The sequence below is a fragment of the Giraffa tippelskirchi genome, chromosome 13, assembly GCF_054371585.1.
Source record: "Giraffa tippelskirchi isolate mGirTip1 chromosome 13, T2T-mGirTip1v1.2.pri, whole genome shotgun sequence".
Classification (NCBI taxonomy): Eukaryota; Metazoa; Chordata; class Mammalia; order Artiodactyla; family Giraffidae; genus Giraffa; species Giraffa tippelskirchi.
Genome location: NC_137287.1, coordinates 67,948,261 through 67,971,584, shown reverse-complemented (window position 1 = coordinate 67,971,584; position 23,324 = coordinate 67,948,261). Strand labels below are relative to the sequence as shown.

The following is a 23,324-nucleotide window of genomic DNA, read 5'->3' as shown; positions in this document are numbered from 1 at the left end:
TCAGGTGGAGCCAGGTGTTGTCATGGCAACACAGAATTTTAAGAGAAACCTCCTTTTAATTTTGTATACAAAGGATCATGTGAAGTCATGTCCGACTCTTTGTGACCCCGTGGACTGTATGTAGCCTGCCAGCCTCCTCCGTCCATGGGATTTTCCAGGCAAGAATACCAGGGAAGCCCCTTAATTTTGTGTAGAGAAGGGAAAATATATCTGACACTAGTAGTTTGTTTCATCCTGCTGCTTAAGGGAGAGATAAAAAACGTCTGACACTTGCAGCCTATTTCCTCCGTTTGGAGGCCCCTGGCCTTCCTGCCTGTTACCTTCTCAATATCCTTTAGGATTGACTGGTTTAATCTCCTTGCAGTCCAAGGGACTCTCCAGAATCTTCTCTAGCACCATGATTCGAAAGCATCAATTCTTCTGTGCTCAATTTTCTTTATGGGCCAACTCTTGCATTCATATGTGACTACTGGAAAAAACCATAGCTTTGACTATACGAACCTTTGTCAGCAAAGTGATGTCTCTGCTTTTAAATATGCTATCTAGATTTGTCATAGCTTTCCTTCTAAGAAGCAAGCAGGAAGCGTCTTTTAATTTCATGGCTGCAGTCACCGTCCACAGTGATTTTGGAGCCTAGGAAAATAATATCTGTCACTACTTCCACTTTTTCCCCTTTCATTTGCCAGAAAATGATGAGACTGGATGTCATGATCTTGGTTTATTCAATGTTGAGTTTTAAGCCAGCTTTTTCACTCTCTTGTTTCACCCTTATCAAGAGACTCTTTAGTTCTTCGCTTTCTGCCATTAGAATGGTATCATTTGTATATCTGAGGCTGTTGATATTTCTCCTGACAATCTTGATTCCAGCTTGTGATTCATCCGTCCCAGAATTTCGCATGATGTACTCTGTATACAAGTTAAATAAGCAGGATGACAGTATACAGCCTTGACATACTCCTTTCCCAATTTGGAACCAGTCATTGTTCCATGTCTGGTTCTAACTGTTACTTCTTGACCTGCATACAGGTTTCACAGGAGACAGGTAAGGTAGTCTGGTATTCCCATCTCTTTAAGCATTTTCCACAGTTTGTTGTGATCCACACAGTTACGGGCTTTAGTGTAGTCAATGAAGCAGAAGTAGATGTGTGGGAACTCGTATATACTGCGGGAGGAAGTGTATATTGGCAAAATTACTTTTAAAGCCAGCTGGTCAGTCTTGAAATATTTATACCCTTCAACTCAGAAATTCCAGTTTTAAATACATACCTTAAGAAACTCTTGAAGAAGTGCAGGATGCGGTTTGTGCATGGGATTTCCTGCAGCATTGATTGTAAGAGTAAAATGTTGGAAACAACCTAAATTTTAATAATAGAGGAAGAAGTAAGGTGCTGTATTCATACAGCAGTACTACACAGACCTGCCGTTAACCTGTGTAAAAGTTGGTTCAAAAATATGAACACCTTGAAAGGATTTTCATTTCTTCATTAAGATGTTTTTATTTAATAGGAAGAAGATGTTGACTTGACTGACACTTCTGCAGAGTAGTCCAAATATGTTTTCATCCAAACTGGGACAGTCTTAGGAGGGAAGGGACAACTGACAGATCAGTACAGCCAAGCACACGGGACATAAGGTCATCCTCAGGACAACCATCAGAAGTACTTTGTGCGGCCATGACCCAGCCAGCCAGCCACCCAATAGGCATTGTCATCCAGTGGGGTACTTACTGGGCACCTACTGCAAATCAGGCACATGTAGATCCCGAAAAAACTGCAGTGACCTTGACAGCCTTGGGGGCCCCTCTGAGCTAATAGCTTCACTGAGCGGACTGGCCCTGCCTAGGGCCCACTGCTCCAAAGCAGGACAACGGCAGAGTGTGGCTTTTCAGGCTACACGTGAGACTTGCTCTTTACACCAGTGAAGGGAAAGGGGTGGGGACGGACTGTGGCTGAATGGAAGCCAGGAAACCGTAATGGGGATGTTTGCAGCCCATCATTGTGACAAGAAGAATAAAAACATTATTTTTTTCCTATCAATATTTACTTCAACATTTTTAAAATTAATTTTTATTAGAGTATAATTGCTTTACAATGCTGTGTTAGTTTCTACTGTGCAGCAAAGTAAATCAGCTATACGTATACATATATCCTAAGAGGGGAAGAATGTTAAATAAGTAATTATATAATTTATCGGAGAAGGCAATGATATATATAATTTATGAACTGTAAATGTAATAAGTGATTTCAGAGAGTCCAGGGTGCAAGAATTGGGGGGTCTGACCCTGCCCAGGACCTCACAGGTTTTCCTAAGGAACTGACTGGAAGCTGAGACTTAAGAGAGAGACAGGAATGAGGCCAGTGGGAGGGACAAAGGGGATTCTACGAAGAGGCCCTTCTCATGTTGAAAAGAATGAGCACGCAGCATGTCTGTGGATTCAAACGGGAAGTTCATGTGCTTGGTTTATTTTTTATTTTCCTACATTATTAGAAAAAAAAAATCCCATCCTGCTCTTGAAAGCTGCATTTCATTGTGAGTATTTGACTCGGCAATAAAAGGCAACAAAGGGGACTTCCCTGGTGGTCCAGCGGCTAAGACTTCGTGCTCCCAGTGCAGGGAGTGTGGATTCGATCCCTGGTCAGGGAACTAGATCCCACATGCTGCAACTAAGACTGGGTGCAGCCAAATAAATAAATATTAAAAAAAAAAACAAAAGGCAACAAGGATAAACCCTAAGCAAGCACAGGGAATCAATCATACCCGGTATCTTGTAATAACCTATAGCAGAATATAATCTGCAAAAATACCAAATCACTATGCTGTATACCTGAAACTGACACAATATTGTAAATCAAATGCACATCAATAAAACATAAAAGGCTTTCTGGTGGTTTTGAGTAAAGCAGTCTGCAGACTCACTGGTTTCCTGGGATGTGCCCAGAGTTCCACGGCAGCCACAGAGCAGGGAGAATCCCTTCCTGATGCTGACCCTGGGGACAGACCCACCCCTGCTCCAGCACCGCATGGCCAGGCATCCTGGGACGTATGCTGCGGGTGGCCCCATGCCGCCGGAGGCCAGCAGCTGTGTTCTGTCAGGGCCCCTCTGCGTGTTTTTACGAGCTGACTGGTTTTGATGTCCCCAGCTCCTGCTTGCTGCTTCCTGTGTTAGGGTTTTATCTTTCAAGTGGCCCCGGAATTCTGTATGCGGAGGAGCACACAGTGATGGGACCCAGCTGGGATCATCATGAGACAGGGGCAAATCTAGCGCTGATGAAAATAGTCTTTTTGCCTCTGCCGGGCTGGCTCTGCCCTTTCCTCTGGGCCAGTAGTTTCACTGCCAAGATCTTACTGGGAATCAACCTGGGATGTTTGATGCAGGATTCATGACTGACCAGGGATGCTGGGAGCTTACCTTCTATCACTGGAGTGCTCCTTATTTCTAGGGCTCTTCGTGGACAGTTAAGGAATTAATTTTGCTTAAGATAAAATGAGTTTGTTTGTTTTTTTAATTAATTTTTTTGACTGCCCTGGGTCTTAGTTGTGGCATGTGGGATTTAGTTCCCTGACCAGGGATCGAACCCAGGCCCCCTGCATTGGGAACGTGGAGTCTTAGCCACTGGACCACCAGGGAAGTCCCAAGTCTCCTTAACTTTAAAGATCTTTTTACAATATTTATTTATTTATAAATAAATTGGGTTTATTGGGTTGGGTCTTAGTTGCAGCACACCTTTCGTTGGATCTTTTGTTACAGCACACAGACTATTTGCCACGCAGGCTTAGTTTCTTCTTAGCATGTGGGACCTTAGTTCCTCCACCAGGGATGGAGCCCACGTCCCCCACATTGTGTGGCAGATTCTTAACCACTGGACCCAGTGAAGTCCCTCTCTTAACTTTTAATTCCCAAATTACGATAATTCGAGCTTCTCTGGTGCCTCTCCTAGTGGCACAGATGGTAAAGAATCTGCTTGCGATGCAGGAGACCTAGGTACCATCCCTGGGTCGGGAAGATACCCTGGAGAAGCGAATAGCAACCCACTTCAGCATTCTTGCCTGGGGAAAAATCCCATGGACAGAGGAGCCTGGTAGGCTACAATCCATGGGGTTGCAAAGAGTCAGACACGACTGAGCGACTAACACTTAAATACACCTTAAAAGAGACATAGCTATCTTTGTGTCTCCCAGTCATTCTGGGGAGTCTCTGAAAGGGATTGTGGAGGCAGCCCCCAGCCAGTCTCTGGTGCAGTCACTAAGCCAGCTGCTGCCCCACCTCCCCTCTGCTGTGCAGCTCCTGGTGCAGGGTCTTGGGGTGCAGGGTGCGGTGATGTATCAGTGGTGGCTGCTATGAGGACACCAACACTGACCACTCCATCACCCCACCACTGACCCGGGGGGGAATGAGACACCGCTAGGACACCTGAAGAGGCTGGTGTAAAGGATGTTCCCCAACACTGTGCTGGACTATCTCCTCCCCTCTCTCCTAGTTTGTACTATTCTCCTTAACTATCTCCAGAAGACCTGCTTCTGATTCTTGTTCAAAATCTTACAGAGATTTTCATGAAAAGAGTTCCTTCCCTGGATAGTTCAAACCCCATCCAGGAGGCCTTCCTCTGTAACACAAATGCCCTCATGCATATGGATGAACGCAAGCAGATACAGGAACGTGCGTTCCCTATACTGACAGCATCACCTATACTAACAGCATCTGTTTTTGCCCCACCCTAAATGTTCCATCCCAGGGGCACCTCTGTGCATCTCGTGAGTGCACAGCAGAACACACAATTAGCTGGCTCTGATTTATAATAGGCAGGAATTAGTGGTTGAAAACCAACTTACATTAGTTTATTTATTGATTAAAGGTAAACTGAATCACCCATATCTTTTTTTTCCATATTTTTTTAGTTGGCCGAGTTGGGTCTTCATTGCGTCACACAGGATCTTTCGTTGTGGCACGTGGACTCTCTAGTTCTGGTGGGCAGGCTTTGGTAGCTGCAGCACACAGGCTTAGTTGCTCCGGGGCATGTGGGATCTTAATTCCCAGACCAGGGATGGACGGAACCTGAGTCCCCTGCATTGCAAGGCGGATTCTTAAACCTGGACCACCAGGGAGGTCCCACATCAGTTTAAAAGGCAAAATAATTGACAAAAGTGGACAAAATTACTGGAAAATACATTTAAATGTAGATTATTCTGGAGTGCACAAACATTAATAATAAAAGATACTAGTGATTTGAAAGATTGATTTTTGATCAACAGTCTTTCAGAGGTTTACTTAGAACCAAGGAGGAAATTTTAAATTCATGGAAAACAGTGTTAAGCAAGCAGAGTAAGCACAATGATTCAAAAGAATTAGGAAAATATCCCCCAATTTGGAAACAATTTTCTTAAAAAATACAGAAAATTCATAGGACTTGTAAATTTTATCATCCTCATCCAAACTCTTACATTAAAAAAAAAAATCACGGTAAGTAAAAAAATGCTTAAAGGCTCATAAAAGTTTGCCAGTATTTTGTTTGTATTTATGATTTTTTAATTTATTTACTGATTGCACTGGGTCTTGATGGCCGCATGTGGGCGTTCTCTAGTTGCGGCAAGTGGGGGCCATTAGTTGCAGTTCGAGGGCTTCTCATTGTGGAGCACAGGTTCTAGGGGTGCTCGGGCTTCAGTAGTTGCTTCCCACAGGCTCTGTAGTTGTGGCTCAGGGGTTTAGTTGCTTTGCCACACTTGGAATCTTCCCAGACTAGGGATCGCACCCATGTATTGGCAGGCAGAGTCTTACCCACTGTGCCACCAGGGAAGTCCCTGTATTTATTTTTATTTATTTATTTTACTATCTTTTACTTCTCTAGCTTTTACAGTTGGTTATTTGGTGTCATAAAGCTATCACGTATTTGGTTTGGAGGTGGAGCCACTTTTGTTAAGTGAAGACCACCTTGGGGGTTCCCTGGGCTCCTGGCTGCTTCCTGTCTATGGCAAAACATCTGACACATTGCTCAGCCATTCTAGAAGCATTGCTGAACTTAGACTGAACCATGGTCTAGGTTTCACTGAAGCCATTTTGGAGAGGGTGTGATCACCATGGGTGTCACAGGGACGGGGACCCCTCAGGGTCCTCTTGCCCATCCTCCCTGCTTGTGGATTTCCCGAGGGTCTCTGACCCGGGGAGGAAACCTCAGGGAGCAGCTCTGCCCCTGCAGTCATTGCTCCTGTCCTGGGACCATGTGTTAGCCTAGGATCTGGGGAGGCGGCATGCCTCATGCTCAGTGGGCATGGCCACACCAAGGACCTCTCAAAGGGGCTCCTCCTCCCAGTCCTGGCTCAGACCCCAGAGCCAGCTGAGGGAGGCTCCCCTCCTGCTGGGGACGATTCTTCTCCATCGCCCCTTCTCTCAGTGACCCTCCTCAGTGCCCACCCCCAGTTCAGGTCACCCTGCCCCTTGTCCTTTTCATCCCCCTGTTCCTACACCCTCTGGGGTACCTGCAGGAACAAGCATGAGGTCAGAAAGGCACCTGGAGGCAGAATTTCAGCATGGGCCGCCTCTCGTGGTCTCCTCCCCAGGGCAGGGCCTCTCCCCTCTCATACTGTCCAGGCGCTGAGGCAGATCTTGGCTTCAGTCCTCAGTGTTCCGGCTCCAGGAAGGCAGGTCTGAGGGGGTGCAGGATGACCACCCATTTACGTGGTGGAATGCTGCTGAAAATGGAGCACAGAGCTTGAAGCTCTCAGAGACTCCTGGGTGACCCCTGACTGTGGCCTTGCAAAGTCCTAAAGTCCATTCTTCTGCCCGAAATCAGGATTGTACCTGAGTTGTTATGCAAATTTAACATCCTAGAGAAGCCACCTAATACTGTTTCCACCCATGAAGATCACCTTGGGAGAGGCTGTGAGGTGTGAGGACTCAGGAACCTTGGGTATCCCAATCATCATGAGCTAGTTCAGTCTCTCTGGGATTCAGTTTGCTTAACGGAAAGACGCTTGCTCCTTGGAAGAAAAGTTATGACCAACCTAGACAGAATATTAAAAAGCAGAGACATTACTTTGCCAACAAAGGTCCATCTAGTCAAAGCTATCGTTTTTCCAGCAGTCATGTATGGATGTGAGAATTGGACTATAAAGAAAGCTGAACACCAAAGCATTGATGCTTTTGAACTGTGGTGTTGGAGAAGACTCTTGAGAGTCCCTTGGACTGCAAGGAGATCCAACCAGTCCATCCTAAAGGAAAGCAGTCCCGAATATTCATTGGAAGGACTGATGCTGAAGCTGAAACTCCAATACTTTGGCCACCTGATGCAAAGAACTGACTCACTGGAAAAGACCCTGATGCTGGGCAAGGCTGAAGGTGGGAGGAGAAAGGGATGACAGAGGATGAGATGGTTAGATGGCATCGCTGACTCAATGGACATGAGTTTGAGTAAGCTCCAGGAGTTGGTGATGGACAGGGAAGCCTGGTGTGCTGCAGTCCATGGGATCGCAAAGAGTCAGACATGACTGAGCGACTGAACTGAACTGAAAATGTACAGGGATTGGACCTAGTGCCTTCTCATTCTCTTCTCTCAGTGGCATTTTACGGTGTTTGGAGTCTGTTGGTGTCTGAGGGAACAGTCCTGATGACAGGATACTCTGTGTAGTCAAAGGAAGGGCTTTGCAGGTCATGGTCAGGGACCAGGGAGGACATGGATACCCCTGATCTCCTGCCAGCACTCACTCTGGCAGGTGGTGTCTTATCAAGACATCAGTCCCCAGCAGTGGAGATTGGAGAGGAGTCCGGTGACCCCCAGAAGCACGTCAGGAAAAGGCATCAAGTCTGGTTCTCAAGTTAATGATGTGCTAAGGGATTCACAGACAAGAGCATCCTCATCACTTGAGATGCCTTCAGTGATTCCGAGAGCTGGGCCATCGATGAAGATGCTGATCCCGAGCAAAGCCTAAGACCGAAATCAATCAAGCAGCCGTGTTTATAGAGTAATGTGAAGAAAAGAGATGCTTTTAATTGCTAATTGTTCTTGAGACCCCTACTAAGATTTTTTTTTTTTTAATGTGGCCTAAATGTTCTCCTCGAAGGCATGGGTGAAGGAATTACAGTTTATTCATAGGCTGACATGCTGCTGATTGAAGTACAAAGCAGGGTAATCAAGGTTGGTTTTGTTTTTCGCATATGGCTTTTAACATTTACAAAGAAAATGATTTCAAGGGGTACACGCTAGAAAGAAAGAAGCTGTAAACAGTTACCAATCAGTCAAATACTCCGATTACTAAGAATATCTCCGCCTCCCACCCTCATCTCTTACCACCCCTCCCCCATAATCAGCATATAAATGCAACAGGAATTATTCTTTTGTTCACAACTCTCGGTGGGGAGGGGATAAAGGGTCGGACTTAAGGGTGTCCTGAGCTCTGAGACTCCAGTTCCCTGGCTTGGATACCTTCACACACACAAACCTCCTTCCTGACCCGGGCAGGGAGGCAGCCTCACGGGATTACCTCCAATTCAGGTTAAATGAACAGAAGCCTCTTTGTCTTCCATCCCTGCTCCCCAGAACTAGACTCGGGGAGCTCCTCGATGGTGTGTTTTAATATGGGAGAAAGGTCAGAGAGCATGAGGACAGGAAATTGAGCTGACATAGACAGCAAGTCTGCAGAATGCCTTCTTCTTGGAAGAATTCCTCTCTTGCTGGAATATTGAGAAAATAGCCTTTTCCTGGAGCCCTGCAGCCCCAGGAGTATCTTGCAGGACACCTTACAATGTCAGTGGGTTGACAGGCCTGGGAACCTCAAGGTCACTGGTAATATAATGTGTTCAGATCCCCCTTGCATTATGGGGGGTGGATAACGCTGTTCACCCACCTACGCCAGGGCAGAATCAAGGCATAGTGACCCTTGAGAAACATCCTTGGACTATTTCTCAGGATAGGCAGTCTTAAAACCCCTCAGACCAATGGGGTTTTCCAACATACAGAAAGAACCCCTCCAGTCATCAACCAGCCTTCAGACTGAGGTCTACACCTTTTTAAGGCATGAGTGCCTTGTTATTGTTCAGTTGCTAAGTCATGTCTGACTCTTTGTGACCTCATGGACTGCAGCATGCCAGGCTCCTCTGTCCTCCATTGTCTTCTGGAGTTTGCTCAAATTCATGACCATTGAGTCAGTGATGCTATCTAACCATCTCATCCTCTGCTACCCCCTTCTCCTCTGGCCCTCAATCTTTCCCAGCGTCAGAGTCTTTTCCAATGAGTCAGCTCTTTGCATCAGGTGGCCAAAGTGTTGGAGCTTCAGCATCAGTCCTTCCAATGAATATGCAGGTTTGATTTCCTTTAGGATGGACTGGTTGGATCTCCTTGCAGTCCAAAGGACTCTCAAACTGGGTCACTTTTTAAGCTCAGTTTTTCAGCCAAGCCTAACTTCAGGACAAGATGTGTACACAGGTGGCAATGTGACCTGTGTCTGTTCCCTCCTTTCCTAAGTCCAATATTAGCCCACAGAACTATTCAGGTCTTCCATTGCCTCAAAGGAAACCACAGTTCACAGGAACATACACAGAGCCAGAAGAATGTCAGAGACAGGCAAAATGGAGCTCTGTCTACAAAACGCAGCCCTTCCTCCTGGGCTTCACTGCTGTTTTATTTTTTATTTTAATTATTTGTTTCCAAGTGTAACAGATCTTTGCCGTTTTCCCTGGGAGGTCGTATTCTTCTGGTTTACTGTCTTGGTTGGGGTGAGATGGGGGCACAGTTTGAACCTTCCTATCACGGTTGCCCTTGCTGCACAGATGGGGTCCTGCCAACTGGGAGGTATATGCATCCTGAGTAAGTACTCAGGGACTGGCAATGACTGCAGTGTGGGCCTGTGGGCTCAGTGATCCCCTGTTGAATGAATCTGGACCGGGCCCACGTGCTCTGTATACCCTGTGACCACGGTGCTTCTGGGGTCCCTGGAATCAGTGACAGCTCAGATCTCATATCCAACAGACCTCAAAAGTTCGAGGTTTTCTCCTCCCCAGTGTTCAGTGACCACAGCGCATGACTCTATTTTTCTCTGGGGAAAGACTAGGGGAATTAGTACCACCCTCAGAGACTTGTCTCAGATAATAAAGAATCTGCTTGCAATGCGGGAGACCCAGGTTTGATCCCTGGGTCTGGAAGATCCCCTGGAGAAGGGAATGGTCACCCACTCCAGTATTCTTGCCTGGAGAATTCCAGGGACAGAGGAGCCTGGTGGGCTGCAGTCCATGGGGTTGCAAGGAGTCAGACATGACTGAGCGATGAACGTTTTCACTTTTTTCAGAGACTTAAAGGATGTGGGGTGGTGTCCCCAGTTCATTTCCATTTAATGCAGCCTATTGAAAAGGGCTTCTCTGATGGGTCAGCTGGTAAAGAATCTGCCTGCAATGTGAGAGACCTGGGTTCGATCCCTGGGTTGGGAAGATCCCCTGGAGAAGGGAAAGGCTACCCACTCCAGTGATCTGGCCTGGAGAATTCCAGAGACTGTATAGTCCATGAGGTTGCAAAGAGCTGGACACGAATGAGTGACTTTCACTTTTTTCATTGAAAAGAGCAGACACCACTGTGTATTCAGACTCGAAGCCATTCTTCTCCTGGCTCCTCTTCAGTCACACAGGTCTCCTCTGTTTCTAAAGAACATATCTCCATGCAACCTTTACAGGGTGCGGCTCCCTCTGCCTGGAATGGCTCCCCTCAGCTCCAGGTCTTTTCATAGTACTTCTTAGTGATGCATCTCCTGACTATGCTATCGAAAACTATAACCTAGGACTTTCCCACTGGTCCAGTGGGTAAGAACCAGCTTTGCAATGCAGGGGATGTGGGTTTGATCCCTAATCAAGGAACTAATGACTTGATTACTGAGCCCATGCACTTTGGAGCCCTCCATGCATCGCATGGAAAGATCATGACACAATTAAGTCCCAAGGAAGCCAAATAACTATTAATTAAAAACACAAACCTGTAATCCACCCAACCCATCCTATCCTCCTTCTAGGCTTTTCTCCATAGCATTTAGAACCACCTAAAATTTTATTGTATTTATTAACTGATTCTGTTGCCTGTCTCCTTTATTAGAAAGGATGCTCCAAATGAGGGCAGGGATCAGTTACTGTGTTGGTGATGGCTGGGTCTCCAGTGACTAGAAAAGAGCCTGGCACAGGGCAGGTACCCTTTGGTGGTGGTGGTGGGTTAGTCACCAAGTCACGTCCGACTCTTGCAACCCCATGGACTGTAGTCTGCCAGATTCCTCTGTCCATGGGGTTCTCCAGGCAAGAATACTGGAGTGGGTTGCCATTTCCTTCTCCAGGGGATCTTCCTGACCCAGAGATTGAACCCGGGTCTCCTGCACTGCAGGCAGTTTCTTTACCGACTAGGTTACCAGGGAAGCCCAGGTACTCTTTAAATATTAGTTAAATAAATGATTGAATGATGAATGATGTGGGCTTAATTGCTCTCCACCCCCAGGCGACCCAGCCTTTTCTGAATGCTCACTGTCTCACTTCCTGTTAGAGCCCCACCCCCACCAGTCCCAACGTGCCTTCTGGTGGTCCTGTAGGCCAAGCAATGTAATTCGACACATGAATGTTTCATGCAAGTTCTATTTTTGTTTTGTTTTGTTTAGTCTTGAACGGGAGGAACATCCAAAGAATCTAATTTTTCATACTGATCAGAGTAAAAGCTGAATGATTCTTTTAATACCCTTTGAAATCATTTTGTTAGAAATTTTCTACATGTTTTCACACCCATTTTCTTGGGTGAAATGGGTTTATAGATCTCCTTCCTTTGTCCTATACTCTAGCTGTGACATGATTTAATGCTCATTGTTATGTTATTTTCCCAAATATTAAATTGACTTTCTCTCCCTCTGCCTTCCTCCTAGGATCTATGTTATGACACAGGAATTACTGGACGTTTGAAAGAACTCACTCATGAAACTCTCCAGGCCCACTCATTTTTGCAGGCAACGGTGAGTAATTTCTAGTCTCCTTCATGCACAGTAGTCTGTTCCGGTATTATAGATTTTATTACAGTAATTTTGATAATGTAATATTTTCTGCTAAAATCATCTATTTCACCTATATTTTTCATCTGAGCTCTACAGAGCCTATGTTAACAATTTTAAAATTTCCTGTATCTGTTTTAATACATTTCATATCTAATTTTAGTTCAGATATTCTTTTCTTCTAGATTAACTACTATAAGTTTGTTTTATACTGTTGTGTTTCATTGATATTTTACTCTACATTTCTTTAATGTTTTACTCTGCTGTGTTTCTTCCTAATTCATTAATGTCTCCTTTTAATTTGTTATTTCTTTATCCTATTTTCCTTAAGGTTACCTTACTCTTTTCTTCTAACTTCTTTATATGCACCTTTAACTTCATTTATTTTCTCTTATAAATAAAAAAAGCATTTAAGTCTATGAATATAGTATTTAAAAATCTATATTTTTTTATATGTAGTGTTACTGCCTAAAAGTCCTATAATAAAGAACTTGTCTGATCTTTGTCCTGGGTTCCTGGGCTGGAGCTCCTAAACTCTTGGAAATTCCCAAGTGATGCCTGAATCTTTGTTATTCATGATGAGCAGTGGATTCTACCTTAGTTTGTGCCAAAGACGTGACTCAGGTGGGGGCTGGTCTTGCTGGAAAGACCAACCATGTGATTATCAGGTTTCTGTTCTGAGCCATGAGATACCAGCCTGCCCAGCCTCCTGCCCTCCAGGTAGGGAAGGTGGAATAGAGATTGAGTTCAATCACATGAGCAATGCAATCAGTCATGCCAGGTAATGAAACCCCAGTAAGAACTCTGAACACTGAGGCTTGGGTGAGATGTCCCAGGATGGCAGTGCATCCTGACTGCACAGGGAGAGGGCGCCGAAGCTCTGTGCTGGGACCTCCCCTATGGTCTCTTCACTGGCTGGTCTTGGTTTGTGTCGTTGAGAATAAAGCTGTAACAATAAGCATAGCACATTTCTGAATTCAGCGAGTGTTGCTAGTGAATTATTGAAGCTGAGTGTGACGTAAGAGCACCCCTGGATTGTAGCCAGTTGGTCAGAAGTGCAGGTGGCCTAGGGATCCCCAAAATTTGCCACTGGAATCTGACATGAGGGCAGCCTCGTTGGGAATCATGCCCCAAACCTGTGGAGAGGGTGCTAACTCTGGATGGTTTGCATCAGAGCCACACTGCAGAGTTGCAGTCTATGCATTATTTAATATTTTTTAACACGAGTATATATTTTAATCTCTTTGCTCTAAGAGTTGTTTGATATTACTTTCAGATTCTCAATATAATGAGAAATAGTCATGGGGTGTTTTGTTTTTTATTTGTTGCTGTTTTGTGAACAAAGAGGAGCAGAGGTGTAACCAGCCCACCAGTCCAATGATCATTTCATCAGTCATAAGTCTCTGTAGCTATTCAAACGAGTCATAGTTTCAACTTCTTTATGACTCCTTCTTCTATTTTTCCACACTGTGTGTATGTGTGCTGATTTGATGGTGACGGGTAGGCATTTTCCTGGATATGAGGTTAATCTATAAAGTTGCTAATCCAATAAAAAAAAAATGATTGAGGTTCTCTTCAGTGACCAAAGAAAAACATGCCTAGAGAGGAGATGAAAACGACTTTCTATTACATTGCTATTATTCCTCTGCATGCATTACTCGGTGCTTCAGTGGGAGAATGCTCACACAGTTAGTACTTGGTTGGAATGAGTGTCGGAGGTCTCCAGAAAGCAGAGTAGACTGGGGCAGCAATCACTGTTTCTAGTTTTCAAATTTATTTTATTTAAAAAAAAAATTTGGCCATGCTGCATGGCATGTGGGATCTTAGTTCGCCCACTGGGGATCAAACCCACACACCCCCTGCATTGGATGCATGAAATCTTAACCACTGTTTCTATTTTTTAGTAAAGGTCTTAAATGAAAATATGGTCAGAGTGGAAACATAACAGATATGTGGCAAACACGCCTGAAATCAGGGAAATTGCCTGGAGAAAAAGTGCTGCAATGGTGGGCTCTGAATGAGGCAAAGGATATTTTCTGATAAGTCATTATTTTCTAATGGGTCTTTCCCACTCTCTTGGTCTAGGAAATTCTATCTGAAATGCTATGAGAGCCCAAGAGCTTGAATCATAGTCTCTGACAATTAGAGCAACTTCAATTTCTTTAAGTTGAGAGATGCAAAGAAAAAGAGAAGGAGCAGAGACAAGCAGAATGGGCCCCCTGAAAGTAAAAAGAAAATGGAAATAAACATTTAATATCAAGGAAAAATGGCCACCACATAAATATACAACTCGTCTTCCTGGACTTCCTTCTTTTCTAAAATAAATACATTTCCTCAAACTCTTATATAGGGATAAAAAAATAAAATATTAGAACCCAACTGACAGGCACAATGAAATTGGCACCAGGGATTCTTTTTTTAACCGACAACATAATATCTAGCAAATGTAATCTGTGATCCTTAACAATGATTTATATTTTCTATAATATGATAATAGCCAGCTGTTAACGCTGATTTATATTTTTGTAACGTGATCTCAACTGGCTGTAATATAATGAATATATTTTAAAACACACAAAAAGTTTAGGAGCCAGAATACAGCACATAAATTGTATTCATAGCCAGCATCTAGCACAAAATATCTTGATTTATCAGACACCACAGGAGGAGTTGAAAGGCCTTTGGCTGGAACCTCCCCCTGTCAGTAATTCACCAAAATGATGAGCTCAAGCGAAAGAGAGGAGGAACCTGCTGTATGTTCTTTAGACCTTTAGAAAGCATGGAGTTGTTACTTTGGCCATTTACACGAAAATCTGCCAGAAAGGTGATACTGCAGAGGTCAGGGGACTGTTAAAAATGCATGCCTGGGACTTCCCTGGTGGTCCAGAGATTAGGACTCCGAGATTCCACGGTAGTGGGCTCAGTTATGATCCCTGGTTGGGAAAATAAGATTCTGCATGCCATGAGGTATGGCCAAAAAATTAAACAACACATACTTTTTTGTTTGTGCATGTGTATGTTCATTCACCAGTGCTCCCATTGCAAAACTGGAAGATTCTACAGTGTCACCAGCAGGCCTTTGGTGTTGAAAAGTAACAAGGGCAAGATTCTTACCAAGAGAATCAATGTACATACTGAACCTATTAAGCACTCCCAGCCCTGGGACAGCTTCCCGAAACACATGAAGGAAAATGATCAGAAAAAGAAGAAAGCTAAAAACAAAGGCACCTGGTTCACCTGAAGCCCATGCTACTCCACCCAGGAAGCCACTTCATGAGAAAGGAGGCTGAGCTGCTAGAACCCATTTCCTGAGAATTTAGGAGAAAAATGATCTCAAGTTAAGAAGTGAGACCACAAAGCACAGCCATGAGAGTTTATAGGCTGGAAAATATTTAAATTAACAACCTTTGGCTTTAGAAAAATTTCTCAATGATGAGCCTCTATAACATCAATTTTGAATCTGTGTAGCTTTCTGGCAAATTCCCCAGGACATATCAGCTGAAGAATGTATAACGTCATAGAATAGAAATCCGATTAAAGTTCTGGAGACTATGCCAGAAAGGAGGACACACCACTAAGAAAAGTACCGGCAACTGAGAGTCTTACATCTCCACTTCCAAGAATAATGACTAAAATGCCTTCAGATGATTGTGCTTCTGCAGAAAACGATGAAACTGGACATCATACAAAGAGCAACTACCTGGAGGTACCAGAGAATAAAGGAAGCAAATGACCTCCAGTGAAGAATGCAAGCTTGCTTGAAGAAGGCACAATGGAGCCACACCAGCAAGTCTCATCTGCCCAGATTTTAGCCAGAGGCTAAGAAAAGCCTGTGGTGAGTGCTAGTTGGGGCAGGGAGTAGGTGGTGTGAAAGAGGAGTCATGGGAATATTAGAAAATATGTTGATAGTATATCATATAAATATGATAATGAAAATACATATATCAAAATTTGTGAGATGGCAAAAATAAGGTAAACAGGGAAAATTATTTTTTAATTTTAATTCTTAAAATATTTATTTGGCTGTGTTGAGTCTTAGTGGTGGCACTCAGGCTCAGTAGTTGCAGTGAGTGGACTTAGTTGCTCTGAGGCATGTGGGATCTTGGGCTTCCCAGGGGGCTCAGCGGTAAAGAATCCGCCTGCCAATGCAGGAGACACAGGTTCTATCCCTGGGTCAGGGAGATCCACTGGAGGAGGAAATGGCAACCCACATCAATATTCTTGCCTGGAAAATTCCATAGACAGAGGAGCCTGGTGGGTTACAGTCCATGGGGTTGCAAAGAGTCGGCCACAACTGAGAACACACACACATGTGGGATCTTAGTTCCCCAATCAGGGGTCGAACCTGAGTCCCCTGCATTGCAAGGTGGACTCTTAACCACTGAACTATAGGGTAAGTCCCACAGGGAAGTTTGGAATTTTAAATACCTATGTGGGAAAAGAAAAGTCTAAAACTCGATGATGTAAGCTTCTACTTTAAGAAACTACAAAAAGAAGAATAAATTTACCCAAAGCAAAGTTAAAAGGCTTTGGAGACTAAAATTGTGAGCTGTTATCCATGGGCAATGAGTGGCTAGCAGCATACCAGCACTCCCACCCAGGACAACAAGAACAGCCAGGTAGAACAAGGAATTATTTATTAATTTATAAATATGTAAATCTATTAAATTATTAATGATAAATTATTATCTCCATAGGCAGCAGAAAATTTCTGAGGTGACTAGAACTAAAGGGGATAAGATTCTTGTATTAGTTTTCTGTTGCTGCTGTACCTACCAACCACAAGCTGGGTGGCTTAAGACAACACATTTATTATCTTGCAGTTACACAGAAGTCTGAAAAGCATCTCACTGGGTTATAAAATAGATGTTGGCGGGGCTGTGTTCCTTTTGGGACGCTCTAGGGGGATAAGCCATTTTCTGGCCTTTTCCATCTCCTTGAAGTTGTTCCCATCCCTGAGCTCATGGTTCTCTTCCTTCATCTTTAAAGCCAGCAAAGCAGCATCTCTCTGACCCATGTTCCATCACCACCTCTCTCTCTGACCCCAGCCAGGAAAGGTTCTCTACTTCTAATAACTTGTGATTAGAATGGACCCATCAGAGAATCCAGGATAATCTATTTCCCTGCATCAAGGTCTTTAATTCATTCACACCTGCACAGTAATACAGAGAAAAATGGAACACTTAAGCTTCCTTTCTGTCCATAAAGTCTCAAAGAAAATGATGTAAACGTTTTCAGTAACAAATTATTAAAACTCAGTTTGTAAAAAACACTTGAGTTGCTATTACCATTGATGTAACCAATACCTACTACCAGGTGATCTAATTATTTTTTGGCATTTGATTTAGTCACTTTTGTAAGAGAGAAAATTCACAGATTTAGACAAAAAGCAAACAAATTTTAGTAAATATTTTATTTGGACATTTTAAAGTTTAACTTTGTAGTCACTTGTATTCATTATCACTGAAATCTAGCAGATTCCCATTGAAATTTAGTTGCAGGTAGAGAGGTTGGAACTAGAACGTTCAAGGCAGTTTATTAACGTTTTGGAAAAAAAAAATCATGCATCCCGTGGATCTCCAGGCGTGCTCCCGAAACCCACCTTGTCCACAACCCTCCTCCTTCTCCTCAATGCCTCCTTCCATGCTGGAACTGTGGAGTATTCTAATGCCATATTTTCCTTCCTCTTTTCACTTGATCTCTCACCTGTATATGTCTGGGAAGAATTTAACTGCGATGGAAAGTTCAGGGTCATTTTGTAGGAATTTTTTTTGGTTTATCTAGGGCCTCCAAGCGTCCCTAGAGAGTCATGTCCTCCGGTCCAGGCAAAGCCCACAGAAGTCGGTTTAATGGAAATAGTTGTCCCTCTGTCATTTTGTGAAATTCTAGTCAAAGCCAGAGCCAGGGCTGAGTTGACTCCAGGTACTAAATTAGAGAAGGTGTGGTTTGCATGGTGCCAGCGGCGAACTTAGCCTTGGTTTGGTACTTAATAAAACTACCATTCACAATGGATAGTCATTCACATCAGGCTTCCCTGGTGGCTCAGACAGTAAAGGATCTGCCTGCAATGCGGGAGATCTGGGTTCGATCCCTGGGTTGGGAAGATCTGGAGAAGGGAATGGCTACCCACTCCAGTATTCTTGCCTGGAGAATTCCATGGACACGGAGGCTGGCGGGCTACACCTCATGGGGTCACAAAAAGTCATTCACATAAATCCTGCAAATTGAATTTGGAAGTGAGGGAGTGGCGAGGGGGGGGAAGCGGACTCTTGGAGGTGGTCAGTGTTTCCTTGGCTTGAACGTGAGCGCCACACTGTTGATGCAGAACCTCTGCCCAGCAGGCCCAGGTCCATCGGGGAACACATGGCCGAGGTGAGCTTCACACTGCAAGGAGAGCAGCCTCTGTCATCTCTCACCAGGGACAAGGCTCTTTAAGTAAGACCCAGACAGATGAACCCCACATGGCGGGCCCACTCGCATCTTTGACCTCAGTGTTGGGGGAAAGTCTATTGTATCAGAATTTGATTTAGAAATGAAAGGATGTAGAGCGCATGGGTTGGTAAATAGCTCTCTACTTGATTAGTGAGAATGTGAACAAGTGATTTAACTTAGGCCTTGATTTACTCATCTATGAAATGGGGATGATAATTATACCTACGTAACAGAACTGTTATTATGATTCATTGATACAATGCATTGGGACTTCCCTGGTCCCAATGCAGGGGGCCTGGATTCGATCCATGGTCAGGTAACTAGATCCCACATGCCAAAACTAAGGCCAGGGACAGCCAAATAGATAAATATTAAAAAAAAAAAAAGGCAGTAGCACAGTTCCTGAGTGAGTGAATCTTGTAGGCAGTATATTATTATTGCTTTTTCCACTGAAGACAAGACTAAGCTACATTTATCTGCTTACAAAACCAGAACATTTGAGCACCCAAAGATATCAAGTTGAATCTGCTGTCTGGATTTAAGCCACTCTCTCCTGCCAGGCTCCCAGGAGAAATAGCCCTGATGTCACCTTTAGTACTGCTCTGCTCTGCTTGTAGGTGACATGCTACAGAGCGGGAAGGGGGCAGAGAGATGCCAGCCACCCTGGACCTTCCTGCCGCTCTCCCTGCACAACAGAACGTGAAGGGCCAGCTCTTTCTTTCAGACCCTCGCTCACTCCCATCTCTGCAAGGCTAGAACCAGGCAAGGCTCCTTCTCCAGTCTACAGTGCCGGGAGTGATGGGAGAGAGGAACCGGTAGCAGCTCAGGAGAAACCCAAAGTGCTTCCATGACAAAAGCGCTCCCGTCCATAACACCAGATATGCAACGACAAGTGAGCTCTCAGCTGCACTCAGAGGCTCAGGGGAAACAAAGACACCCACCTGCTTACAGACGACCTCTGTGCGAGCTAGTCCCAATGAGGTGTCCGCACGTCTCAGGATCCCCGTGTTACTCTCATCAGAGCCAGACGTCCCGTGAGCCTCAGAGAACGAAGGCCATCCCGTGCCGGAGCAGAACTTCTTTTCAGAGCTGTGTTAGAAATCACGACACCTACAGCTGTGAAAACCACTATGAACAAACAAGGAGCACTGTGTGCCCCAACCCACGTCTCTACAGAGCACAAATTGATTCCCTTCTTCTCTGCCGGATCTCAAGGCCAGTTCTTTGAACCACAGGGGTCTGCCCCCTGCACCTCCACCATTCAAGATGCTGTCTCGTCACGTCAAAGATTGCTTGTTCCTTTGATTTCTTGTTCCCTCTCAAGCTTCGACAAGGACTAAAAACACAAGGAGCTTTGTGAACTGCTCCACGTTAGGAAACAGATCAAATGCCTGTGTTCAAAACGTAGGGAAGGGGGAAGTTGAAATGAAATGAGTGGTCAAAGGGTTTAGCGTATTGTGGGTTCAGCGAATCAGAGAAACATGAGAACTGATGAAACAGCCGTGTTCAGCCACAGGAACTTTGGGTTATCTGAACACAGAGCCTGACTGCCTTTGGGGATTCAAGAGTTGCCTCTGCCACTTCTTAGCTGTGTGAAACTGGATGGGCTGCTTACCCTGTCCAAGTCACAGTTTTCTTACCTGTAACATGGGGACAATAACATCTATGTTATAGAGAGGCACTGAGGGCTTAGGGAGCTATGCAGTGGAGCACGTAGTGATTAATAACCCTGGGCACCCAGACTCATCACTGCAGTGCAGTGACCCTCCCAGGAAAGCCCCACAGGAATGAATGATGCTGGGGGTAGGGGGTGGGGAGAACAGAGGTGCCAACAAAAGGAGGAGGAGGGCAACAAGCAAATCTACTCATCAGAGACCTACTCTCTAAGTACTTTGTTAGGTGAACTCCTTTTCTTTCTTTTTTAAAAAAATTTTGGCCATACTTTGCAGCATGTGGGATCCTAGTTTCCCTAACTAGGGATTGAACCTGCGTCCCCTGCATTGGAAGCAGAGTCTCAACCACTGGACCACGAGGGAAGTCCCCAAAGATGAACTCCTTTACATCATGCTAGAAAAACAAATTTCAGAAATTTAAATGGCAGGGAAATGGGTCTCTCTATCTGAGGGAGAGACAAGAAATGAATTGTAAATTATGCAAAAAACAAACAAACAAACAAACAAACAAAACTGAGTGAAAAGAGGGGCAAAGTAGCAAATAATCAAACCCCTAGACTACAAGCACAGAAGGAAGCTCAGTTTAGAGCACAAACCCAGCAGAAAGAGTCTAGGGTAAGTCAGTGACTCAAATACTCCGGTCTTGGGACCCATCTGTTACTAAAAAATTATCGAGGATCTCTGAGAGCTTGGTTTACATGAGTTGTGCCTATCAGCACTTAACAAATTAGAAATTATGAGTGAGAGTTTCAAAGATATTTATGCATTGAATTATTTTTTAAAATAATGAATTCATTATAGGCTAACACAACCTATTGTTACAACAGATAATTCTGTTTTCCAAATTGAAACAAACAGTGAGACGAGTTGCACTGTTTTATAACTTTGCAAATCTCTTTCTAAAAAATTAATTTTTATTGGCGTATAGTTGCTTTACAGTGTTGTGTTAGTTAGTACAGCAAAATGAATTGGCCATACATATACAAACGTTCTTTCTTTTTTTGGATTTCCTTCCCATTTAGGTCACCACAGAGCACTGAATAAAGTTCCCTGTGCTATATAGTAGGTTCTCACTAGTTATCTGTTTTACACATAGTATCAATAGTGTATATATGTCAACCCCAATCTCCCAATTCATCCTACCCCCGCTTTCCCCCTTGGTATCCATATGTTTGATCTCTATGTCTGTCTCTATTTCTACTTTTTGCAAATCTCTTTAAGGTCTAGCCTTAAAAAAATGACAACTGAATCTCCAGATGTGCTCATGCATTCAATCTGCTGAAACTTTGTTTTAACTGAAGTGTAGGAAGAGGATGTAGTCTCTTGGACGTGTGGGTGTGTGCTAAGCTGCTTCGGTCATGTCCGACTCTGTGCGACCCTATGGACTATAGCCTGCCAGGTTCCTCTGTCCGTGGGATTCTCCAGGCATGAGTACTAGAGTGGGTTGCCATGCCCTTCTCCAGGGGATCTTCCCAACACAGAGATCGAACCCGGGTCTCCTGCGTTGCCAGCAGATTCTTTACCGTCTGAGCCACTAGGGAAGCCCCATCTCCTAGATACACAGTTAGAAAAGAAAGCACCTCGAAAAGCCCTGGAAAGATCCCAGGAACTCAGGTACAGCTCTGAGGTTGACTTCTGAGAGCCTGGGGGTGTGAATCCGGGCTCTGGTATGTCTGTATGACCTTGGCAAGTTATTTAACCTCGTAAAGTCTCTGTTCCCTCATCCACAGAATAGTAATGGTGTTGTTGTCTCACAGAGTTGCTGAGAGGATTGACTGAGATGCTTTCTTCATTTAGCATTTTTACCATCATGTTGGACACATGGTACCTAAGTTAGTGGTTATGATTTTTTAAATATCATTATTATTAGTAGTAACAGGTATCCATGAAATTTGTGCAACCGTGGGTCCAATTAGAAGTGTCTGCATATTTAGACTGGGGCTTCCTAGGTGGCTCAGTGGTAAAGAATCTGCCTGCCAATGCAAGAGATGCAAGTTCGAGCCCTGGGTCGGGAAGATCCCCTGGAGAAGGAAACAAAAACCACTCCAGTATTCTTGCCTGGAGAATCCTATGGACAAAGAAGCCTGGCAGGCTACAGTCCACAGGGTTGCAAAGAGTTGGATACAACTGAGCACGTGTGCACACACGTACATTCAGACTGGGTTCTCTGCAACCCCTTTTCTTTTCCAAGGGTTCAAAAATATTCATCTGAGCCACTTTGGTCCAGGGAAAAACATTTTAAATATCTTTTAATCATAGCTTTTCCATCCTCAACATTATATATAAACTAGTGATCATTAAAGCAAATCTGATGGAGAATTATGAATATAATAATTTTTTTAATGAATGAATCTAAGACTAATAAAAAGTCATTTAAAACATTTTATGGGAAACAATAAACTTTTATTCATGCCATTAACAGAATCTGGAGATTTTACCAGGTAATATGAGAGGCCCATCATATATCATTTAAGAGTGAAAACTTAAATATTAAGGGCAATTAGAAATTGCAATATATATATTTAAATGATTAGCAGATTGTAAGGCCCGCCCTTGAGAAACTAAAACCATTCTGGATCATCTTTACTCTTAAAGGGAATAAAGATGTATATCATGTATACTCTTTAAGGGATTTCTTTTATTTAGTTTTGTTATATGTTTATTTGCTTTGTTTTTGTCATTGTTTCTAGAAACTCCATGGCCCCCAAACCAGCAGCAGAGGCACTTGATGATAACTGAAGAATTTCCATTCATTTGAAGGAATAGGAGCACAGAAAGGTTAACAATATTATCTAGTTCCTACAACACATGGGATGCCAGGATATTCTATAAAAAGGAAACTAACATCAGGCTCTCGGTTTCCTTCTATTCTAAGAAGATTTATGACCATGAAACATGTGATCTCACAGCAGATTTTAATAAACACATCCAGAATTGGAGAGGAGGAAGGAAGGGGAATAGAGGAAGGGGTTGAAGTCACATAATTCCAAGGTTAATGAAGTGACAGTCTGGAGTCCAGTGCTCTTGACCTGGAAACCCTGGATCAAATGACTCTGAGTTAAGTCAGCAGCTCCCCTGAACCATACTGGTTCAGCACCAAGGGAAGTCTGCAGGCAGCAAGGAGCCCAGTGGCCAAGTGGCTGTGACCCCTCATGCACTTGATTTCTTAACTGTTAATTTTGGTTGACTTTTTACCTCCTTTTGACTGTGTGCGAGTATTTGAAGGGA

General features: G+C 44.0%; 1 protein-coding gene and 1 long non-coding RNA gene across 2 annotated transcripts in view; one reads left to right on the top strand and one right to left on the bottom strand.

Annotated features, from left to right (window-relative positions):
• Positions 1–145: 145 nt before the first annotated feature.
• Positions 146–22,945, top strand: LOC145532193 (uncharacterized). The gene is made up of 3 exons (XR_014073077.1): positions 146–1,042; positions 11,869–11,955; positions 22,787–22,945. It is a non-coding gene; the product is annotated as an uncharacterized LOC145532193 (long non-coding RNA).
• Positions 17,390–23,324, bottom strand: part of MSRB2 (methionine sulfoxide reductase B2) — a 24,757-nt gene continuing 18,822 nt past the window's right edge. Inside the window, exons 4-5 of the mRNA XM_081556779.1 lie at positions 19,365–19,512; positions 17,390–18,375 (exon numbers count right to left, since the gene is read on the bottom strand). Coding sequence (XP_081412905.1) covers positions 18,271–18,375; positions 19,365–19,512 — 253 coding nt within the window. The 3' untranslated portion in view covers positions 17,390–18,270. The remainder of the gene's footprint in view (positions 18,376–19,364; positions 19,513–23,324) is intronic.